This window comes from Vanacampus margaritifer, chromosome 8 (genome assembly GCF_051991255.1).
Source record: "Vanacampus margaritifer isolate UIUO_Vmar chromosome 8, RoL_Vmar_1.0, whole genome shotgun sequence".
NCBI lineage: Eukaryota > Metazoa > Chordata > Actinopteri > Syngnathiformes > Syngnathidae > Vanacampus > Vanacampus margaritifer.
In genome coordinates this window covers 8,595,290-8,620,940 of record NC_135439.1, presented here as the reverse complement: position 1 = coordinate 8,620,940, position 25,651 = coordinate 8,595,290, and the positions used below count along the sequence as shown (strand labels likewise).

At 38.7% G+C, this 25,651-nt stretch overlaps 1 protein-coding gene across 4 annotated transcripts in view; it reads left to right on the top strand.

Moving 5' to 3' along the window:
• The first annotated feature begins 4,543 nt into the window (after positions 1–4,543).
• Positions 4,544–25,651, top strand: part of pax7a (paired box 7a) — a 66,671-nt gene continuing 45,563 nt past the window's right edge. The window contains exons 1-4 of one of the 4 annotated variants that reach the window (XM_077573870.1): positions 4,544–4,962; positions 6,357–6,592; positions 7,810–7,939; positions 8,170–8,298. In XM_077573870.1, coding sequence (XP_077429996.1) covers positions 4,878–4,962; positions 6,357–6,592; positions 7,810–7,939; positions 8,170–8,298 — 580 coding nt within the window. In that variant the 5' untranslated portion in view covers positions 4,544–4,877. Of the gene's footprint in view, positions 4,963–6,356; positions 6,593–7,809; positions 7,955–8,169; positions 8,299–25,651 lie in introns of all 4 variants that reach the window. The other 3 variants (XM_077573869.1, XM_077573872.1, XM_077573871.1) reach the window with 3 other exon arrangements.

The window sequence follows — 25,651 nt, the reverse complement described above, 5'->3', positions numbered from 1 at the left end:
TGATTGAACCTTTCTTTGACCCCAACCGACCTCAAGCAGTACAGGCTAACGTGTTCCAAATGAGGAATGTCCGTGTCATCGCTTTCCTCATTAGGCCCCTCGTCACACCTGCGCGACTCCCATCTCGTCTCCTTCATTCAATTACAACTGAAAGTGACATTTCTCCTTCTCCCCCCGCCGTCGTTCTCCCCTCCCCTCCGCCGCGATAAAATATTTCCAACAAGGAAGTGATGGATAATTCCAAGCAGATGTGAAGATGTCTCAACAAGTTAACGAGGATGTAGCGGAAACTGTGGTTAAAAGCACAACGTGTGCATACACGTCTGGCCGTTGCAATCGCACGGTTGTTAGCGCTCTTGTTGGCGGAAAAGCACCAAAAACCGGCCTTATTTTGGTCGTAACTTCCGCTTTTAAGAACGCCAATTTACCACAGTTAGCACTCTTATTAGAGGAATGCTACAAGTTGATATTTTAAGCACATCTCTATCTCTTCTTGTCAATGTGGAGGACTAATTAGCGCTTTCCCTTGGAATTACCCCTTGAAGTTGACTATTGATTGAGAGAAAGTGGAAACTCACACTTCAAAGTTAATCCTGTAAAGTTGGTGCCGTTTTGAAATGCATTAAAACCAGCCAATCTCACAATCCTTCAATTCGTTTAAAGGGGAAGTCAAATCAAACAAGCAAACAAACAATTCCACTGAACAAGTGTGGCGTAAAAAAAGTCAGGAAATCATAAATCGGATTACAACAGCTATGCAAACAAATCTGTGTGTTAATCTCTTCAATTTTTCATATCTCATGAAGCAATGGTGTGTAAACATGTGGACCGCACTTAAGCACTGAACTTTTTTTTAATCATAATTAATCTGATTAGCTCAATAGTTAACTCACGATTAGTCACAAATTTAATATCTGTGCTAAATGTACAATAAAATATTTTTTCCAAGTTTTCATACTCTTGTTAAAATAAAAGTGGGAAAAATGTTAAACTAATATAAATATGGCTACATATTTTAGTCATTGATACAGTAATTTCATAATAATTCATAAAATTGAGTTAAAATTAAAAAGATGTCCTGTACTGTAAAAAATAAAATAAAAAGTATTATATTGATTTTTCTGCCACTAGATGGCATAATTGCATTTGTAAGACGTTGGTGACAGCTCAGTGCATTTTTCTTTTCATATTAAGAGCTATCTAATCTTTAACATGAAGTAACTTGTGAAAATCAGCACATTTTTAAAATTGTAAAATACAACTTAACCCATTCTCCACAAATATATCTGCATTACTATTAAATTATTACTGCTAAATTTTGATGTGGACTAACTGCTGTGTTGTGATTGGAATTCTCCGAGTACATGCTTTAATTAATTGCACGCATAATTTTTCGTGGCATTAAAGGAACTTTGAATTACCTCAAAATTAACACACTGATTTTGACACCCTTGAGATAAATAAAAATAAAATAAATAAATAAATTGCAGCCATTGCGATTTGATAGTTGCACTAAAATGTCGATTTGAATAAAATTAATTGTTGAGACCTTGGCTATTTTTATTTTTTTTTTTTCAAACTAATTGTGACATATTTATCTCCTTGCTGCTAAGTGGCTAAACAACATTAATATAAAATGTAGACCTCAAAGTGAGCCATGTTTATGTGAAGAGACTCACCTGTGAAGCACGCGCAGTAATCTTCCCCCTGCCGAGCGTCATGGTCAATACAACATCTATAGTTATTACATTTTCATATTAACTGCAGTCACCTTCTTTTTCCGTTTGTATAACAGTTAAGAAACTGAAACAATCTCTCTTCCCTTTTTATCTGCTCTCTAACGAGACAAAGCCAAGCAGCATCTCTTCATGGCGTGTCTTTCTTCTTCTTTGCTTTGTACTGAACAATATGAAGATAAAACATGACACCTACAAGCATAAAAAGAAACTTTGCTAATTTGCCGTGACGCAAAGGAGAAGACGGAAGTGTTTGAAGATGGAGATAAGATTTCAGAGTGTTTGTGTGCTCACATGAAGGAGGCAGATGAAAAAGAGGGAAGGGGGTGGGGGGCCCTCCTCAGTCGCCCACTAGTGGACGTAATTTCACTACAAGGAACTCCAAACCCCAGAAATGATTGAGGAGTTGATGAGCTTGAAAGAAACATTGCTAACAAACTGTGAAGTGTATAATTAGGGTGCTGCTAACCCCCCCCCCCCCCCCCTTCCAATCACAAAGCTGAATAGGCCTACAAGCACTCTTTTCTTCTTCTTTTTTTAAGTCATCATAATTATTTGAATGTGTTATTCCAGGAAATGTGAAGACAAACTGTCTAAATTTGTTGACTGTTTCAATTCAAGAGTTGGAACAAAAACACTCCTAATTTTGATTTTGGACACTTCATTATCAAGAATCAGTCCTTCGAGGTCCGAGAAAAAATATGACCAAACAAATGTTAATTGTTATATGTTGTTAACTTTTAAGGGTTTGTGTTTGAGGGCTTTTTCCTTTGAGGATTTTAGAATGGGATGGTGGATTAGATTAAATGCTCTTTTGGGCTGTTCTATGGCCCAAGTAAGTCTTTGTGTCCACTTTTTCCAACATGTTCTTAAGAAAATATTAAAGGCGATGGAAGATTTTTTTTTTCTGTAGGTGAAAATGCAAAGAATTTGTTACAGCTGGCATGGGTAGAAAAATAATGGCATTCGTGCGACATATTTGAAGATAATTGATAAAATGCTAAAAGCCTAACGACTATGTTCAACTAAATTCTGAAGATATATAGAGTTGAACTGTTTTCACCATTTCTTTGTTCCGGTTGTCGGGGGCGTGGCTAAAATGGTACCCAATGACATGCTTGTCAGGCATGAGTTGCCCCTCCCCCATTACGTAAGAATTTGAGCTGCTCCGTGCAGTTAGCTTGCAAGCTAGCTGGCGGTTAGCGCCACCTAAACTATATTGAAGCCACAAATCACATTTTCGAAAAACAGAATGTGCCAATCTTAAGCACAACCTTGTCAGAAAAATTATAGAGTATATTGAAATAATGGTGAGCCCATTTTACAATACACACAACGTTACACTGTATGAAATCTGACACTGTTTAGTTTGAGCGCAGATGTATTAATCGGTATAGGCGAATTGTACCTGAAGAGCATTTAATTGTTCTTTAGCCCACTGACAATTAGACCTAACAAATGATGGCAAAAAAAGTGTAATGACGACCCTGAAATGGAACTCATTATTTTTGTATACTTCTGTCCTCGCCTTACCTTTACGGAAACGCGTCATTTACGATCAATTTGTACATTTTAATACAAAGAACAGTAAGCTTTTCACTTATTTATTTATTTTCACTTACGTGATCTATACTTGCATTGTTGCACTTGCAACATGAATACTCAGCAGTATCTTAACAAAAATGTCTGTTTGAATAATATCTACCTGTTGATTCCTTGTAAAAGCAACATTAACGCGCCATGACAGCACTGTTGTATGCTTGTCACATGATTGATGCTTGGCTTAACCACCCCCCCCCCCCCTTCTGTCTTCGGGCAACAAAGTTTGGAGGGTCAGGACGGGGCTTCTCCGTCCTCCCCTCTCGCCTCACGCTGCATGCGCATATGTGAAATCGCCATTTCACCCCCAGCACACTCCCCTAATTGTCGCTGGCTAAAAATGTTTTGTGGAAATTTGCCCTCCACCAGGAGTGCCTGCAACGGCAATTGACACACACAACACGGTGTCTCGAAATTGTGGCGCACACACACACACAACAAAATTATATATGCATATATTCAACTATGAAGCAATTACTCTCCAGGGAAAAGTCAACCTGTTGTCTATTGCAGCTGACAAAATGTTGCAATTATCCATTTCCTTATTGAATCATAATTAGATTTGGAAATTGGACTCATAAGTTGACAGGTCAAAAAGAAGAATTTGCACAATTTTGACATTGCACTAAATTGCAGATTTAGTTTATTCTTTACACATTCACATTGTATACATTTATTGAATGGATAAATAATTTTAAATAATGTTTTAGTGTTTATTTTGGAAACTTATTTTCTTACCTTCATAAATGCATTGAGTTGTCAGACGTCATAAGAATGAACACTGATTAATACTCGATATTTAGCATTCAACATTTTATCAATGTCTTCCAAAAAAAAGTGATTTATTGACCACATCTTTTTTTTTTTTTTAAATATAAACATTTAATTGCCTTGTCAGCAGACATATTGTATAATAACATTTCCGTGGAACAGTTGCTTCATGTTGGCAGACTCTTGCGATGGAGGATGAGGAAGCTGCCGGGGATGATGATGATGATGATGATGAAGATGATGATGAGGGTGGCGGTGGCAGCGGTGCATTGAGAAGTCCGACTGAGGCCCTGTGATTGGTGGCCGCGCGTGCAGGCTGAAGAGGAGAAGGCCAGGCGAGCCTATGGGAGCTCGCGTCTGTCTCCTCCCACGACGTGTGCACCAAACTTGCCCACTTCAACTACTTCCACGCAGCCAGCAGACATTACACTCACGCCAAATGCACCAAGGGGACAAGAGTGCCAAACTCCCAATTGCCTTCATCACTCATTATTATTTTGTAAATATACCACCAGTGCTGATTTATTTTTATTTTGTGTGTGCATGTGTAGAGCATCACTTTTAATGACTTCACCCCGCCCTTCTCCTATGTGAACCTCGTCCAGTTTATCCACCTGGGATTGGAATTTCACTGCATATTTTTCATTTTGAGTGTTTTTTTTAACCCCCCCGCTAAGACATTCCGTGCGTTTTGGACTTTGTGAGAGCAGCTTCGAGATCCTTCTTGTTGTTTGTTTTGTGAGCTGGTGCTGCTGAGCAAGTAGCTGCAGGATGGCTACTTTACCCGGAACAGTGCCTCGGATGATGCGACCCACGCCGGGACAGAACTACCCAAGGACCGGCTTCCCCCTGGAAGGTGAGCGGAAGTGGAGACTTTTTTTTTTTTAATTGGTCGAAACATTTGCCTGAAGGTCACACGTTTGTAGCGTAAGATTAAAAAAAGCAAACAAATAATGTTTCTTTGTGTTTATTTTTTCCCCCACGTACGAAGGTCACGCCTTTTTTTTAATTTTTTATTTATAGCGGTGATATAAAAGGCAAACATTTATTGTTAAGCTTTTTTTTTCTTTTTTCAAAAATCTATTGTATTAATGCAATTTTTTTTTTCGCCTAACAATTCACTCTTAAAACTGCTGGATCCAAAATTGGAACGTCAATTTGACCCAACATTTGTTTTCTACCCCCCCCCCCCCCCAAAAAAAGAATCTGCATAATCGACCCAATTAGACTCAACTTTGGGCTGTTTTGTTTTTTTTTTTGCATAAAAATTCCCTTGTTTTGAGCATGAGCTTAAAGGTTTTTAAATATTAGTGATAAACAAATAGCATGTTTTGCCCAAAAAAGTGCATTTTGGTTGTTTGTCAATTTTAAAATTAATTTTAAAAGTGTAAAAAAAAAAGTGGGTCAATTATAATCGGTTTAAAGTATTAGCCCTACTTCCTGTAATGTTCACATACATTTTGTGTGAGGTTCACAATTTTTTTGTACACATCAAAGTCACGTATGACTTTGATCTTGTCTTTTTTTAAGAAAAAATAAATAAAACTCAAACAAATATATATTTCCCTTACTGCTTATTGATTTAGTCCAAAAACAAGCATTTTAACTAACCACCAATGGTAATTTATTTCCTGTCGTATACCATCAATACCACAAGTGTGTGTTTTAATAACATTAAAAGAGACACATTACTGCCGGGCGCCGCCGAAAGAGGCAATCTAATTGTTAATTTGGCGACAAGTCCCCACGCGCACTCGAGCCGTCTGCAGCGTGCGGCTGCGGCACGATGAGGAGGATAAATCTGAGGACCACTTTTTTTTTTTTTTTTTGTATTTGCATGCATTTATGGCAACCGTTTTCCCATTAGGGCCGCGTTCGTGCTCAAGTGGGGAATGAAAACACACACACACACACACACACAGGCGCGCGTCTGGCTTTGCGAGTTGTCCGTGGATTTTCTGGAGAGGGCCGCGCCAGCAAATGGCAAATAAGCCACGCGAGGAACGTTGGAGGATCACATCAATATTTGGACAGCATGACTAGGAATAATCAAGGTGGCAAAGTGGCAGCCTCTTCACCAGCTCTCCACTCGTGGAATTGGAGCGCGTGCGTGGAGTGGGCTCGGGTGCGTGCGTGTTGCGTGACACGCTCAATCTGGGCGTCAAATTAAAAAAAAAAGAGGAATTAAATACGTGCGGTGTTATTTTTTATTTATTTATTTTAAATGATGTTCGTGTGTCGCCCTCACAGTGTCCACCCCACTGGGCCAGGGCCGAGTAAACCAGCTGGGCGGCGTGTTCATCAACGGGAGGCCCCTCCCCAACCACATCCGCCACAAGATCGTGGAGATGGCCCACCACGGCATCCGGCCGTGCGTCATCTCGCGACAACTGCGCGTCTCGCACGGTTGCGTGTCCAAAATCCTCTGCCGCTACCAGGAGACCGGATCCATCCGCCCGGGGGCCATCGGAGGCAGCAAGCCCAGGGTGAGTGAGTGTGCCTTTGGGGGTGGGAGGGGATGGGGATGCGGACACAATATTAGGTACACCTGCGCGCTTCAATGCCATCCATTGCATTAACAACATCATTGGGAACAATAATGACCATATATTGTCTTATAAGTCTCTATTTGTTTTTTTAATGAGGCATAAAAAAAAACACTTGAACATCCACTAATCATTTAGCATTGGTTTCCACATATTTTTCTGTTCATTTGGTTTTGAAATTCATTTGTTGAGAACGGTCATAAAATTAGTTATAGCCTACATCAACACACGAAAACAAAATTTACAAGAATCTTTAGCAGCCTGTTTTTTTTATTTGACCTAAACATGCAGTTATATACATATATTTTATTATTTGAGTTTTTATTTTTATTATTATTTTTTTTTTTACAGTCGATTCAATAACATGATGACATTATTTCACTCTTTGTATACCAGGCTTGTTTTATTCACCTTAAATATACAATGATAGGCCTATATTTAATAATAATAATAATAATAATAATAATAATAATAATAACAATAATAATAATAACAAAAATAACAGCATTTATATGTATAGGCACAGGCCATAATAGGTGCATATGCATGCACACAGCTATATTATTAATTTTGTAACTTATTATGCATTTTTGTAGTCACATAATTAAATGAAATTTAACATTGACTGTATATATTGCACGTCCACAATCGAACACTGCATCATACTGAGACACTTAAAAAATGTGTTTAAAAAAAAATATATCTTGATTCAATAAGTAGGCCAAATATTATCGTATTTTATTGCATTAGCTGCTAATTTTAATTGATCTTTATTGGTTTGCATGGGGTCAACTAGTGCTGTCGTAAAAAAAAAAGTCATGATGATAATATTGTTATTGTAACATATGAAATGGTCATAACATTATACACCAGCACAATTTAATCATAATAGCCATATATAAACAATAAATATATTAGTAAATTATTAAATAATATATTATTTTATTGAAATGATAGATCTGAATAATTCTTCACTTGAATGATGAAAAGTGAGAGCGCATTACTTTATTTATACTTTCTAAAGTGTTTTTTTTTTTTTTTTGCCCTATGAATCGATTGAATATGCCCCACCATGAAATGCACCAATTAAAACGCCCCCCCCCTAACCCCCAACCCCACCCCCGCCCCGCCACCCCTCCTGTGCATGCAACTTGCAGCAGGTGGCCACTCCCGACGTGGAGAAGCGGATCGAGGAGTACAAACGCGAGAACCCGGGCATGTTCAGCTGGGAGATCCGGGATAAGCTGCTGAAGGACGGGGTGTGCGACAGAAGCACAGTTCCTTCAGGTGAGGCTTCATCTGGTAAGCCGCAATTCTTCCTTTTTAATAACCTTATCATAGGAAGGCTAGTGCAGCAATCGCTTGTCGTCATAACTGCTTGGAAAAATAAAGAAAAGAGGAGAGAGAAAAAAAAATCATGGCTGCAAAAATATGCTTGACTTTTGTGCAGTGTCCTTTAATGGTTGTGTTGTGGCTTCGAAGGGCTAATCACCCATTTACCTTCTTGTTGCCATTAGTGAGCTCCATCAGCCGCGTTTTGAGGGCCCGATTTGGCAAAAAAGATGACGAGGATGACTGTGATAAGAAGGATGAAGACGGAGAAAAGAAAACAAAGCATAGCATCGATGGCATCCTCGGTGATAAATGTAAGTTAGCAACCTTATGGGCCCTTAATGGCTTCTCTGCATATACCACTTGCATGTCTTGTCAGCCTCCTCCCGACTCGGATGGGAACATTTGCCCAAATATGTCCACATGCACTTCGCACTTCCTCCCGGGCGTCCTCGTGGGACTTGATTCATTCACTGCATTATTTATGAGAGCCTTGGCAGGAAGGTATTTAGCGGAGGGAAATTCATTTGGGGTTGGCCAATTGCGACTCATTTACTCACACGTTCAGCCATTCACAAGCGGCTTTGACAACCCCCGTCACCCCCCCCCCCACCCCTTTAACCCCATCCCAACCCTCCCTAAACGGCTGCTGACCCACGGTCACATTTTCACCACTTGTTACTTTCGCGTGAAATCAATGTATGGTTAGTTGCTCGTTAAATGCTTCCATTTCCAATTGATTTTTTCATATTTGCGGTACTTTGTATTTTGTAACTTCATCTTAAACCGTCATGGAAGATTTTGCAGGCGATCTGTGGGGGGAAAGTATTATATTGACAATCATTTGAGAATTTTATGTACTATAATTAAATATTGTGCGCATGTATTTTTGTATCCTATTTAAATTTTATATTTAATTATATTTTGTGACTTCAATTGGAATCGAATAGAGATGTGCAACAGCCAACCAGTGCAAAAAAATATTTATAATAATTTAGGGGAAAACGTTTTTTTTCATACACTCCAAAAAAAAAAAATCCTTTGGGTTTGAATATTTTCGAGCAACTGAGTAGAAAATGACGTTAGTGTACCACTTTTTAATCATGTGCAACTGAAAATACTTACACAAGTACTTCCTATTATTAGTGTGCGTGAACTCTCAGTATGCATATTAAAACGCACTGTTAAAAACAAAAACAAAAAACAAAACAGCAACTTTGTTTTGGTAACGTTATATTATTTTTATTTATTTAGAATTATTATTTTTTTTTAGTATTTCTATTTTCAATTATTTTCTTGCATGGTCACTCGATACATAAACAACACAAAATTTGCACCCGGAAGCGCATCTAATCATCATTTATTATTATTATTATTTTTTATTTTTTTATTTTTTATTTTTATTTAAATGGCCATCAGTAAGGAAAAATAGATAACTGAATGGGAAATTATAATGCATAATTAATTAGACCTGATTTCTTGGTCACTCGTGCGTAATTTTGACCTGAAACGTAAACGCATAGGGATTAAATTAAAATGTAGGCTGTGCAATATTTTGAAAAATAAGACAATCATAAATTAAAAGTTGGAAAAATGTTAATGAAAAGACAATATACATTACATTAAGTATTTATAAATGAGCTTGTATGCAATTAGAATGATAAATACAAAAATAAAAAAAGTTTACTATACAATTTTGAATTTGATAGGCTAATAAAATCCTTTAATGTGATGAATAATTTTATGGCGTCAAAGTCTTTTTCGTTTATTTTCAATTATTTCGGTTTGGCCACTCATGCGTAATTACGCAAACCAAAAAAACGTGCACCTGCACCCTTCGCGTTTAGGGACTGGATTTTAGTCGGTCACAAATAATAATAAATGCCATGCAGCTACATTCCCCTTTTCAACTTGAAGATGAACCTCAACAAGCCTCCTTTGCATTGTCTTTTTTTTCTTTCTTTCTTTTTTTTTTGCGGAGCCCAAAAGCAAAATGGTGGGCAAGCAGAACAGCGAGAAGCGCCGCGGCTGGCCCATTCTCCTTGCAACAAACGCCAGGAAACTTCGGACAAAAGGGCAAGGGGGACCTATAAAAAGCAGATGAATAATTCAGCACGCCCCGCTGCTAGATAGTTTTGTAATTTCATATAATGGAATCACTTGATAGCGTGAAAACGCTTCTCTCCATTTGTCTTTTTTCCCCCCTTACCCCCTTTACAAGAAAAAAAAAAAATCTGCCTCAAGTGTCCACATGCACGTGTATCCCCCCCCCCCCCCCAAAAAAAAAACCATCCCATAATTCCCTCGGCTGCTATTTGTCGCCGTTGTGTTTTTAAATCAAACGAGAATGAGGTGGCTATAAAAAGCAGGCAAGACGAGCGCCATCCATCCGGTTAGCTTTTAATAATAATCACCATCATAATAATGTTAATACTTATTAGCGGGGAGCAGCGCAGCCGGTTGCTCGTCTGAATAGGTGACGACGTGTTCACAGCGGCTGTAATAGCTCGCAGGCACGCTCGCGAGCCTATTTATCCCCAATCAGCCGCTCACTCTGGCGGCGCGCGGCGCGGCCCCCTTCTATGACTTCGAGAGCCTCTCAAGCAGATTAAACGCAGCCTTTTATTTCTTTTCACTTTCATCTCGCAGCACAGCTCGCATCGTGCGCGGCTCGCCCTGGGCGCAAACATTCAGGATTCGTATTTTTTTTTTATTTTAAACTCCTCGTTCTCGTTTTTTTTTTTTTTTTTTTGTTGTATCCAGTTTTTAAGTCCTTCTTATTTATTTATCGGGTTGTTTATTTCATTGTGCGTGTTTTGGGGGTTACATGACGGATTTATCCTAGCGCTAATCTAGAGTTCATTAAAAATGGCGGCTCAAACTGCTAACCATGTTGCAATCGTGTCTTTTTCCGTTAATGAGAAGGTGTGAAAAATGTGGTTTGGGGGCCAGTTGTATGCCCATTTTAAAATCATAATAATAACAATAATAATGTCAAACGTCAAATGTCATAAGAAAAACACATTTTAAGATGCAGAAAAAAAATGTAATGTCTAAGATATTCAATTTTACAACACAATCACAAATCACATGTGTAGGCCTTTTTAACTATATTTGAAAATAATGTATTGTCGTCCATTTTTTTAATGGTGAAAAAAATGTACCCAAATCTGTGTATAATGAATATATTTCATGGATCAGCAGTACAGTTTATTGACAACAAAAGATAAAAAGGTGAGATGTAAATTAAAAAAATATATATTTAACTTTGAAAATGATATAGGGGCCTACTGTTTATAATTGTTATTGTTAAATAATTTTATATATTGCCTTTATCATCGGAAAAATACCAATATTTGAAATATAATGAATATATTTGGTCTTATTTTTAGCACTGATATAGTAATTATGTAGGCTACATATCACAAATCTGGAATGATTTTAAAAATATGTGTTTTTTTATTTTTGTCATTTTTGTTAATGTTTTTTTTTAAATACATATATATTTATTGGTTAAAAGATTAGCTTTTCAATACATTGAAAAATACCCCCCAAAATACATGAAAATGAATAAATAAAATAAAATAAATATTATCATATTTTTCCTTCACAAATATATATTGGCTTGGTTCGAATGTATTTCATAATGCCAATTTTTCATCTAATTATATTGTTTAGCTCGTACATCATGGTAAAAAAAAAAATGCATGCATGGAACTAGTTTTATTTAACTGCAATTTTATATGTATTTGTTAAAAAAAAAGTTAACTTGTGAAAATAAGACTTTTTCCCTCATTTTTGCAGTTCTTTCTTTTTATTTTTATGTATTCATTTTTACGAAAATGTGCCCTCAATGTCTATAAAAATGCACATAAAAACAATATAAAATGCAATAAAAAATAAATACAATTTAACTACAAAATATAATTCCAATAAATATGAATATGTTAAATATATGACATGGTCGTGCACCATTCACATGCCCCCCCCCCATCCATCCTGATGCACATGTGTCACACACGCCAGTGAGGCAGGCGGCGACAGGCGATGGACACTTGAGCAAATCGCGGGATTAGCAGAGGTCCTCAGTCTAATTAAACACATGCCAGGTGGGATTATTTCCCAGTTTGAGGGAGGAGAAGTGACAGAGAGGTGCGAGAGGGCTGGGGTGGGGAGCACACGAGCATGATTGAAATTTAATTTGGGGCGGGAGGGGGGGGTCACAAACAAAGTATTATTTGATCGCAGGTCATCCTTTTACGCACACAAGCTTCCCCTAAATGTACACATTGGATACATTTCGGCTGTAAAGCTTCGTTGAATGAATGGAGAAGGGTGATGTGGTGGGGAGTGCGGAGTGGGGGGGCATGCAGGGGTTTTGGTGAGGGGGGGGGGCGACTGGAGCGCACTTCAAACAAATCCATCTGGAACAGTGTGTGAGAGAGATTCAGTGAAAGTATGGGCGAGTTATTTAGCTATTAATAACGTTTTCTTTCCTCGGGCGCGGAGGAAGGAGAAAGAGAAGAAGACAGAAAGAGAGAGAGAGAGAGAGAGAGAGAGAGAGAGCACAACTCCATCCGTGCGAGCTATTTGGCTTGGCTGGGAAGGGAGAGGGGAGAGCACCCAAATGGTGGGCAGAGATAACATACCCATCATAGCGAAGACCCCGCGTTGCGCTTCACTGCATTAAACTCGGATTAACCTCCCCTGGCCCCCCAGCCACTCAAGACACTTCTCACTGGAATTTACAGCGTACCATGCGGCTGCAACAACCACCTCGTCATCATCATCATCATCATCATCATCATCACCACAATAATAATAACAAAGATATTATTATTATTTTTTCTGGTCTGTCCAGTATTGAATGAAAAAAATTATAAAATTTATATTATAGTAATTTTCTTTTTATAATGTCTCATGAATGAAGATATTTCAATTCCAGAAGCAAAAAAAGTTTTCCCTCCACTTTCTGCTGTCTGGGTCAAGGCGGTAGTTTGGCCATATGTCTATCATTACAGCTAAAAAAAAAATTAAAAAAAGAGGAAGAAAAAAAAGGGCTTAATATAAATGTATACTAAACATCCAGCACGTCCTTCGTGCTCGTTAACTCTTTTTGCAGTTTCAATATGATTAAAGTGATAAAAGGTGCTATATATTTTTGTTTTGTTGTTGTTTCTAAAAGTGGCATCATGAATTGGAGTTCAACATAGGCTAAGTGGGCCAAAGAAGGGCCCATGAGTGCCTTTAATTCGGCACTAAAAAATGCTCATAAAGTATAATAATAATAATAATCAATATTTGATGAACGTTTGCATCACATTTTTGTCATAATATTGAAAATATCACCATGGGAGGATAGACTTTATTTTAGACAGATACCGATAAGATACTCAAATCTTCACCGATACCGATACCAAGTGCCGATACCATTAGTACTTATAATACATAACATTTCACCAAAAAGTGACAGATATCTTTTTTTTAACGACCTATACATACCAATTATAGCAAATTTCCTTAAAATTGCTTGAAATTAAGGGCAATTATATATTTTTTTATTTGCTCATAAAAGTCCTTTTGCATAGAGCACACAATAAAATGAATTTCAAAAAATAGATAAACAAATAATTCAGTGGCCAGGGGGAAAAAAGTCCCAGTAAAAATATGTAGTTGTACAACTTCTTTTTAAGGAATACAGTGAAATGCAAATAATTCAATTCAATACATTAGTGTTTTTAATTGAGTTAGTAATTTAGTAATATCGTCTATCTTAAGAATTCCTCGAGCTGTTTAGTGTGTGATGGGAATTATATCTTGTTTTGAAATCCATGCTTTTAATTTGGTAGCCCTGCCCTGTATTTCCGTTTCCTGTTTCACGTTCTCCGTTCATCATTCATCTCATATAAATGCAGTAGTCAATGACGATATAATATACAAATATCTGTCTGTCAAATATCTCCCTGTGGCGGTCAATAAATGCAAAATAACCATTTCAGCCTTTAGTTCCTGACCAAAAAAACGGCGACAAGAGCGGAGTCCGATACCAGCATCGATTTTCCGTGAAATGTGTCCTGGTAGTGGTACTCGCCCATCCCTAGTATTGACAGCTATTTGTAAAAACACTGTTTTTAAATACGTGTTAGCATATTGGGTCCAGTAAAGCATAAAAATGAAAGGCGCACTAGTAAGAGGAGGGGGTGGCTGTACGGGCCCACCGAACCCGGAGTGACATTTCAGTGTCAGCGGCTTAAGCGTCGCCAGAAATATATATCAGAAAAATAAATAAAAGGGGGGAGCAGGCTTAGATTCCTTCTGCGCTGCCATTTGACTTTGATCACATCACAAATATTCATGGGGGCACAAACACTCTGCCGCCATTATCCCGGCTGACAGTGATACCTCTCAAGGCTGTCTATTAATTAAAGTGGCGCGCTTACCATCATGTGGGACGACGACAAGAAGAAGAAGAAGAAGAAAAAAAAAAGGTCCCCCCCCCCCATCTCTTGTGGTTTCTCTTCTTGAAAAGGGCCAATCTTCCCTCCCTAGCTTCTTGTGGGAAATTTAAAAAGTGTACACAGAGGAAGACATGGGGATTTCTAGCTCATTTCTATAAAGAGCCTTTTATAATCCTTTCCTGCTTAATAACTTAAAGGGATTCAATTTCTCCCCTCGTGGACGGGGAGGGGAGGTGGCTTGTGATGATGGCGTATTGTCGGCAAGCACTTGAAGGTTAACACTTCCTGCTCCCAAAGAGCACGACAAGACGCGTTCTTGTGATGTCACCGGCCTGTGATGTTTAAGAGCGTCCTTTTATTTACCGACCACAATTCAATTGGCACACTGGATGTGGTAGCGCGCTTGGGGTCTTCACGCCACGTGAGACAAATTAAACAGGAAGTGACGCCCCCTGCAGGTATCCTGTCACAAAACAACGTAGGTCGTCTGTGTTTGATTTCCCTTCCAATTTTCACTAGATGCAAGATCAACTTCCCAACCTGCTTATTTTTTTTATTTTTTTTTGTATCGTGGTCCAGCTATCCATTTTCTATAGCATTGTCCTCATTAGGGTCTGACTTTACACCCTCGACTGGCCGTCAGCCAATCGCAGGTCGCATATAGACAAACAAACACTCACATTCACACCTGTGGACAATTTAGAGTTTTCATTGAACCCGATACGTAAGAGGAAGCTGGAGAAACGTGCAAACTCCACACAGGAAGGCCCGAGGCAAGATTCAAACCCAGAACCTCGGAACTGTGAGGGAAACAGGCTTACCACTCGGTCAGCATGCTGCCAACAGGTGGAGGAATTTAGTAACAAAAATACTGAAAGGATATTCAATTCATTACAATCATTGCCTCAGAGGTGATGTCATGATGTGACATTTTCAACGCTTTAGATTAGTCAATAATTTGTATAAAAAAAGAAAGAAAGAATAATTAAATTAAATAAATAACACACGTGTGGACTGAGCAGTATTATAGTTTTATCCCAAAAATTGTTAAATTGATCAAACTGTGACATAGGAGTTTTTTTTTTGTTTGTTTTTTAATGGTCAATAAGCTTAATGGTTCAGGGTGACCTCATGTGTGTTTAATACAGTTCTTCTCAATTAATTTCTGTTACGTTCCTCCAAGAAGAAGGAAATATTGTTGCACCCCCCCAACAACTGCTACAATGATAGTATTATTTGTCTATAACATTTTTATCAGTACACCTCTGCATGACATTTTATCATTGTAAACATTAAAGAAAAAAAATAGATCTGTTGAATAACTTTATTAACATTTTTAAAACACCCTGTGCCCAGTCTGACAGTGAGAGTGCCACTGCCACCTACTGTAGTGGATCTGCAATTACACTTTATTCTGGTTGGAGAATAAATAAATAAATAAATAAATAAATACATAAATAAATAAAGTTGTTCCCTTGGGTCAAATTGTTGAAGCCACAGGGCGGCCATCTTGCTCCTCCCATTTTGCGAGCATGAACTATACATATACGTACAGATTAGACATATACAGCTCGTCGGCTCTTAGTGTAGGGCCGGGGCCAGGGGTGGTGGGGTTTGTGGCGAGGTGGTCACTATTTTTTAACAAGTAAAAAATTTTTTTGCAAGTGGACAGTATGTGCTACTTTGAAGACCCCCTTTTTCTTTTATCGCTCAGTTCCTTAGGCCCCGATATTAGATTTGGCAGAGGCATCTTTTCTTGAATTACAGTTATAATTCTTTAATTAAAAAAATATACTAGTTTCCTGCTGTAAACATCATTAAGCACATAATTTATACGTGTATTTAAGGCAAGGTGTAAAATGTCTGAAGTCCTCTCAGCTATCCAGTAATAGATCAGTGCCATAAACATTAAATACTGTGTAGCAATTAGCCTAGTGGTGACAGGGTGCTCTTCTTCAGATCACATACTCAATAAAATAGAATCAACAGTGCCTCTGCTGGCCACAGAAGAGTAGTGCATGTCATTTTTATTAACTGTATTGCACTTCATTTAGCCACTGATGCAATAATACACACACACACTTGCAATATCTACTGAGATATAGAAAGCAAGACTTCTGTTTTGATTGACATTGTCATAAAGCTATTAATTTATCAACATGTGTGTTATTGTGGTCCTCGTTTGAGATCTGTTTCTAATATTTTGGGTGGCTTTTGGAGGCCCCATGAGAAGGGACACAATATTCGAAACAGCTCAGAGTATGATTCAGTCAGCTTCCCCGCCGCCAAGCCTTCCATCTCGCCTCCTCCGAGGCGTTTAATCGGCGACCGCTTTGTTAGCGTTGATGTTTAATTGGCTGTGAGAAGATGAATGAGGCTGACAGGAATCAGCTGTCCACACGATCCCTTGTGGCTCCGACTCGGAAATCATAACCTGAGCGGCTTTTCCTCCCGCGAAACCGGCTCGTTGAACTTGTCACATCTAATTAGGGTGTTGAAGCGCGCTGGGAGCATCGGTGGGAAACAGTAGGCGGCCTGGTCCGGGGGCAGCCAATAAGGCATTTTTGGGTCAGATGGTGGAGGGGGATGGAGGGAGGATGGGTGTGTGTGTGGGGAGGGGAGGGGGGGGTGTTGTTGAATTGGACCACAGTGGGCTTTTATTTCCAAGCTTTTCTCGCCCTCTTTACCGGCTATTACATCAATTACGGCTGTCCGGCCGCCAGCAGGCGAGCAGGGTAGCATGCATGCAGTGGAGGCTTGCTTTAATTGACTATGAAATTAATTAAAGCAGATGACTATTAAGGACTTTAAAAATTGGCCACATAGTTTAAAGGTGTAACGGAGGATTAATGGCTTACAGCCAAAATTACACTTTATTGCATGCTGTCATTGGAGCTGACAACAAGTGTCATTTTAGGTCACTTTTCACACTCATGATGCAAATTTGCTTTATTTTTTTGGTTGTAGTTATAATTCCATAGCTGAACAAAAGACGTTTTTGAGAATTTAGCCACAGAAGCCATTTTCATTTAGCAACATAAAATTTGATCGGCATGTCTATCATGTGTAGACCCACAAAAAAAAAGTCTCAGAAAGACAAAGACACAGGGAGTCAGCCATTTTCATTTGAAGCAGGCATTTTGTGCTTCACTTTGGCCATTTTTACAGGTCCTTCGAAAATGAATTTGTCCCAGAATTTGTCCATTTGCTACTAAATTTAAAACATGTATAAACTTATACAAAAATATAAAAGATTAAAAAACTGTTTTAAATAAAAGATGAAATATTAAAGGAAATGTTGAAAAAAAAAGAACCGTTATCTTTGAGTTTAACTAGTTAGTCAAAAATAATAATAATATGTATATAGCCTACTGTAATGTGCAAAGAAGCAAGCATTTGACTATTCAAGTATTGCTGGTTGCAGTTATTGCACAGTGTAAACGTTAAGAAGGATTAAAAAATAAAATAAAAAATATTGCAGTGTAAACATTCAAGTGAGCAGGATTGCTTGACCAATTATGATTTCCATTTGTTGGAGTGTGATTGTGTTTGATTTGTCTTAAAACTACAAATTCGAATAACAAGTCTCGTTTGGTGCATCTCTCAAATTCCACAACCCCCCCCCCCCCCTCCCAAAAAAAAAAATTCTATTTACTCTCTTGAGCAGTTTGTATGAAAAAAAAAAACACACAGCAGTATCATTGTCTTCCTGCTCCATTCCAAGAGGTTTCATTCTCCTTCCTTTTGTGGGTGAATACTTTTTTTTTTCTTGTATTGCGGCGTGGAAAGAGAGAGCGAAAAAAAAAAAAGGCTTGTGTGATGTCTGACAGCCTCCTCTCGCTATTGTTCCGCGGCGGGAGGAGAGAAAGAGGAGGGGAGGAGAGAAAAGGCCTTTCTGTTATTTTCTGTCTTGAAACTTGCTATTCAGGCGAGTTGATGAACTCCTCCGAAAAGTTTATTAAGGGGACCAAAACAATAGGAACCAAAGCCTTTGGCTGCCGGGGCAGACAGTTTATAAACTAGCGGCCATTGTGCCTCAAAGGCAGATGCATGAATACTTTTGAATGGGGGCCTTCAAACTGACACGATAAGGCTGGACAGCAGCACTTTTTTAAAAAAAGGACTCAGGCCGCTTCTGCTTTAGCTCAGAACACTCTCCCTCTCTTTCTTTTTTTTTTTTTTTTGCATTAATGTACATCTGCAAGGGAAGAGCAGGAGGGAAAAGGGTACTGTCTCTTAAGGCCACGCATTTTTTATTTTTTTGCATCATCTGCTTTAATATAAAAGCAATCAGTGCATTTTAAACTCACAATACATGTTTCGAAATTGCTGTAAAAAGTTATGATGTTAGACAACAACTGTAACTGGTAAAAAAAAAAACAATGACAAAAAAAACCTGACATTTTGAATGTTAAAAAAGTGAATCCTGGATTTTGTCTGCTTTACGTGACATCATTTTAAGCAAAAAATGATGCTGGTCTGCTTTACGCAACATCTTTCATGGAAAATGTATTTTGTCTGTTTTATGCATCACTGTTTTTACTGATAATGTTGTTTGTCTGCTTTGCATGAAAGTTTTTGAATGAAAATGTTGTGTCTGCTCTCCATATTTTTTTTTTTTACAAAAATATTGTCATCTTCACCCAGCAAGGTTTTTAACAACAAAAAAGCCTTTTGTTAGCTTTATGCTATACCATTTACTTTATTTCATTTTTTTTTTTGTCTATGTCAGTCCTACTCCCCCAAAAATATTTTTGGGTTAAAAAAAAAAATCCCCCAAATTCCACAAACTACAGTGGACAAATGGGGGGTGGGGGCGGGGCGGGGGGGTGATATATCGCAAAGACAAATAAATAAATAAATAAATATCATAAAATTGTGAATTGCGGGTGCCAAACTGCAAATATGCATCAACTGTAGTTTTTTGTTGTGATATTACCATTCACCACTAGATGGCAGACAGGGCTTTGTTGCGCTTACACCACCTAAAAAGTTTCTTTAGTGGTTTTGTACCGTTAATTATATGATATAGTATGCCATCCATCCATCCATTTTCTGAAGCACTCAATTATACAGTATTACAATTTTGAGTGAGTTTATGAAAAAAATGGACAAAATGAATTGGTTTTCTGTTTAGCCGTTTTGTGCCATCCTTGAATAGCGTAGTCATGTTTATGTAGGAGAGCCCTTTTGCACTAGGATAAACAAAACAAAACATTTTGTGGCTATTTTGCTGTTGGGTTAGTATAGTGGATCTTTTATACATGCATTGCGAAAAAATTATATTTTGCAAAATTTGCAGATTTGCTGTATTTTGTCCATTTCTTAAATAGCATTTTTATCATTCATCTATTTGGAAAATGTGTGGTCCTATGTGGCCCCCTTCTTTATAGTTTTGTGTAATTCTACTAAATAAACACAACAAACAACAACAATAAAAATTCAGAGTTCACAAAAAAATGTTTGTATTTCATTCCCTTGTAATGTATTTGGTCAAAACAAACACAGAAACGAAAAAGTAGGTCCTCACGAAGCATGCATTGTGCTCAAAGGGGCTCCTGTGTTGATATACTTTTGAAGGGGGCCAGCAGCCAAGAAGATACATTCTTCGCGTCCTTTTGAGTGGACAATGGACTGTCAGTCTTGATCCCTTTTCCCTCCTCCCGTCCCTCCCCTCTGCAGCGTTCCCTTTGAGTCCTCTCGCTCTCTGGCTCGGTGCCTCCCAACTTCAGAGGGAGTCCGCTGATTTGTGACCCCGGCAACCCTGCACTTAATCTGGCTAAAGAGGGCTGGCGGAGTGGTGTTGTTGGGGGGGGGCATCCCGTCGGAGGCTTTGGCGAATAGAGCGGGCCGGTTCTGGCAGGTGTCAACATTAGCAAACAAACGGCGGGCGCTTCCATTGCCGCGTAGCCCAGCGCCGCACTGGACCTCCACTCTGAAAAGAGCCACATAATGTGGGGGGGGGGGATTACACTCTCAGACAGCTATTAGCGGGGATGAGGCTTTTCTAAACAAACAAGAAGAAGAAGGTTATCAATACTGTGTTAGTTTACCAAGTGGAGTCATTACAGTGGCTTATTTTCTGGCCCATTGTCTTTTCTCTCCACTTTCACCCAACATCTGTGAGCCGTATTGGCAATCCAATTTGCAGCAAGGGAGCGGGCTATTTCTTCAGTCTTGTGTCACTTGCGGTGGGCATCACGCTCGCACGTTTGTCCTTGTAATGAATCTTGATTGGGGGAGTATTACCTCCACTGCCGTGGTCGGAGGCCCCGAGCTCCATTAGACTGGAGTGAGTGGAGGAAATGGCCCAGGAGGAATGAGTTGACAACGAGCGGCTCTCGAGTGGATATATGTCTTGACAAGAAGGCCGGCGCCTCCCCAAAGGCCATTTATTTTACCTCTCACGGCTGATTCACCAGGAGAGACATGTGAAGGGGAGATGGGCTTTTAGATGGGCTTTTAATGGGAGAAAACTGGAGAGGGAACACTCGGAGGGAATGTTTACACGGTACTGTTTTCAACTGGAAGTGTTGGCTTTACAAGCGCTTTTAACCAAAAACGGTCACTTGTCCGCTTTATGTGATACCATTTTTAACCGAAAATGTCATTTGTCTGCTGGTGGAAATAATCTATTTTATTGATGGGAGAATATACAGAATTGAAATTATAACTATTAGCATCATTACACATGTAAACACGTTATTCCGAATCTTTCAGAAAACAGAATTTTGCCCTTAACCCGAATATTGATGACATGTTAACGTAGTCACTGTTTCTAACAAAAAACAACAACAATGAGATTGGAGAAATCAGTCAGATCCGTGCCTCAAATCGGGACTGTGCCGGCCAAAACGTGACGTCTGGTAGGATCTAGCTAGCTAGCTAGTAAACATTACAGGTAGTTAGACAGTACTACTGTCCTTTTTTTATTTCAATTAAAGAAGCACACTTTTGACATGCTAACTGCTAATGTGTTCATATTAATATTTATACTGCCTAACTAACTGACTGGATGCCCGTTATCATTGAAAATCCTATTTTTGTATTTGTAGCCGACATAATGACTCCCTATGAAATGTGCTGTGAGCCTGTGGCGTCAAAACTGTTATTACCCCTAAACGTCTGATCCTAGAATCGCCCATGACAGTTAAGGCTAATGGTGATAACTAGCATTATGCTAACATCTCGTTTTATTGTAGTGTTATGTAGTGTAGCTAATGACAATTAGAGCAAAAATGACCCAGCTGATGTACGCATATCATTAGAGTGCATTAAAAAAGCGTAACTGACAGACCTCATGACCATTACAGACTATATTGTTTAAAAACATCAAACAATGTCCAATGTTATCTTGCGCTCCTGCTAGCAGGCACAAAGCGTTACATCTTTTGTCTGCTCTTCCATCGCAGCCAACCAAGCAATTTCCGTCATAAACATGATTTAATTCACCGTGTAATTCCGTAAATCACAGTCATCCCGACCAATGAGTTATTTATCAGACGTGCTCGGCGGCTGACAGTTGACGTCGAGCGACCACAAAAGCCTTTCTGCATTTTTTTTTTCTTCTTTGAGGTGCGGAGATGATCTTCCCTGCTGGGAAGATGACTGTAAACTTTTCGACTCCAAAAAATAGGAAGCAGGAAGGATCATGTTTGACTTTTAATGATGAGCGGCGCTTGACAGACACAGAGGTCTATTTAATTTGTACGACATTTGTTCTAGTGAAAACGGCTGTTTCAGTGTAACGCGTGGCACATCAAAAGACGCTGGCATTGGATTTCCCCGCCTGTCTAAGGGAATCTTCTGTAGTAGTAATAATAAAAAATAATAAGCAGGACCTCTGGCACAAATGCGTGTTTGTCGTGCTGATTAAGCTGTCGTTATTCCGGCAAAACGCTAGCTTTGGCGAAATTAGTCGACGCCACGCCGGCTTTTATGATGTCCATGTTAAATCAGATGAGCCGGTCAGGAGGCACGTAATTTATTGAAAAGACGGCACACTTTGCTAGCGATTCACCTCGCCGCCGTGGCTTGTCAAAGTCTTGACTGCTCACTGCCGAGCTGCATTGCAAACCAGACAAAAGGCGTTTTGGGGCTAATTTTATTACAATACGGGAAGAGGGACGCATAATATGCAACAATAATTAGGTTTAGCACACACCGACGCCACCATGCTCTGCTAGTCTTTAAAAATGTCTATTAGCCTATGCTACTTAGCGGCAGAACATTTCCCATTTTATGCTCCTGATGGGCCACCATATTCATTTGTTTTAATTGGCCGCACGCTACAAAAGACTGCAAACATGTTCAGCATCCCCGCGCTTACACCCCCCCCCCACCTCCCCAACCGTGAGTGTTGCCAATCACAAATGTGTGTGTTCAAATTGTCCAACAACTTTGCAATGTTTAGTCCCACTGATTTTCCCAAACTAATGGGCTTATTTCTGCATCGTCACTCATCGCCTCCCTGGGGAATACGCGGCGCTCGCTTATGTCTATTTGCAGCCGGCAAATAAGCTCTTTTGTTGGGAATACTGTATAGTCATACACTTTTCTTTATGTATCCGTCTTCAAGCCATTCATTTATCTTTATTCTTCCAGTTTTATGAGCATGCAATGCTGAGTTGAATTCCTCACAGTCAAACTTTTTTCCCCACTAAAATTCACTGTTCAGAAAATGACATTACCTTCTTCAGGCACATAAGCACACACACAAAAAAAAACGTCCAGTGTGCATTCCTCTATACTGTGCCGCCTTAATCTGTTTTTGGCACAGCCTTGAGACGGGACCGTTTGGTTTTTTGTTTTTTTTAAATGTAAGAAGAGCTTTTTGCCAGGAGACCACGACTCTGAGAGCCCCACAAGGCAGCCACTCTTTTTATTTTTTAATCTCTCCTCTGCTAATTTCACTATTTTCGCTCTGACCTCAATTAGCCAATACTTTGAGCCTGAGTGATGGCATTCTTTCAAACGGCAGGAAAAACAACAACACGTTCAATATTTTAGATAGATAGATAGATGGATAGATTAATTCAATAAAAAATATTTTTTAAAACATTTTTTTCCGAATGTGCATTATTTTTTTGCCTAGTATTAAAATGTAATGGATAAAGTATATATTTTGGTCCAAGCTTATCGCAATTAAAAATATTTTACTAAAAAAGCCAACATTCAAGAAATTTTGTATTATTTTTTAGCATTATTTTATAAAAAATATATATTATTTTAGCCCTTTAGGAAAACTTCATTATTTTCTGTATATATTAATATTATTATTTTTTTTAATTATTCAGACAATTTTTTTTGCTAATTTTAGGACCAAAAGATGAAAAATAAGACAAAATATGCTTTAAAAAAATTGATATTACAATTTTTGGAAACATTTTACAGCCCCTATGAAACAAATATCACGGTGTGCCATTTATGAGGTTACCTGGACTGGGAACCGTGCATTCAAGGTGCTCAGCTCCACCAGATCTTATTTTGTTTAATTAACCAAATAGCATTATTTTCTCCCTAAAAAAAAAAACAATTAGTCAATATTAAGAAAATACTACTGTATACTAAAATCACTTCAGGTATTGCCAGTCTATTTAAGGTAACATAATCGTAACTTAATGTGACGTGACCTGGCGCAATGTAACGTAACGAATAGCGTAACGTAACGTAACGTGGTGTAGCGTAACGTAATGTAGCATAATGTAATGTAAGCTAAATGATCTGCACTAACAAATTATTTCATGATCTTTTTTTAAAGTATTTTCATCACGTTTGAATGATGTGTTTAAATAAGCCTTGGAGCTTCAATTTTTGAAGGACTGTGGGAATGTTGAAGGGGGTGAGCAGCTTCAAGATGTGTAAACGCTTTTGTATTCTTTTTTATTTAGGCTGCATGTGATACCCTTTTGTAATCGAATGAATGCAAATAATATATTTTTTTAATTTACATTTAGATTTGAGTTTATGCACTTCTTATTTAGAATAGAATAGAATGCTTTCTTTAGGGAACAGAGTAGAAAAAGCATTTATCCGTCCCATAATGTGTGAGTGAATTCAGTTTGTTACAACAATGCGCATTTTTACAACATAACAAAATATGAGTCAAACATGAATAAATGCATGAGTGGAAGACAATGAGGAAAATGACTAAGAAGTCACAATGCAGTGTGAGTGGAGTGTTGATGTAACAATACCAAAGACTTAGTTGCTTACAATGGCCTCGCTGTGTACAAACAGCATTTCCCTCCTCAAATACTTGAAGTTGGGTCGTAAATGAAAGAAAGCGAGAATCCCACCACCCTTCCAGGCCGTCACGTTTTCACACTTGGGCAGCGCCCAGGCATGGGGAGTCAATATGTCAGCGTTTATGGATGCCCCGCGGCGCTGCACAGGCCTGTCAGGCACCTATTCATGCTCTAATGGCCCCCCGAGGAGCTTGTCTCTGCGGGCTGAAAAGGCAGGGAGGCCCCGCGGACGGGGGGGGGTGGGGGCGAGGGCCAACGGCTAGCGTGCGCTCTCACGGACGCGCCGCGCCTTCTACCCAATGACAAGAGCCATAAAAGAGCATCGCTGCGGCTGCTCGGTGCGCTCCGAATAAAACCACCTCCCCAGCCCAAACCCCAAAATAGGGGGGCTGGCTAATTGTTTGTTGTGAGAAGATTAGAGAGGCTCACATCGTTCTTCCTCCTCTTCTTTAAGACGAAAGAATGTTGCACAGAAGAAAAAGTTGAGAAAGTCAACATTTTTGTCTTTTTTTTTTTTTTTAAAATTGCTTGTGTAGTAATTTCGAACTTTCTTATGCTTTATTGTTATTGTCGTCCTGACGCTTGAATTTTTGGGGTGGCACATATCTACTCGTCTATCAAAGATACCTGTAATACCCTACAAGGTAATTGTAGTTACGAAAACGAACGAAATCGCGAAAACTAAAATAAAAAATAATTTGTTAACGAAATAAAATAATTTGTTAACGAAATAAAATAAAAACAAAAATGCTTTTTAATAAACGAAAACTAACTGAAACATTTTACGTACACACTAAAACTAACTATAGTTAGTAGGGGTGTGCCAAAAAATGTATTCTCATAAGAATCGCGATTCTCATTTAGTACGATTCAGAATTGATTTTAAATGTCCCAAAATAGATTTTATTTAAATTATTTTATACTGTCTTCCCTTTGTTTGTGTGTGCCTTTATTGGGAGCAC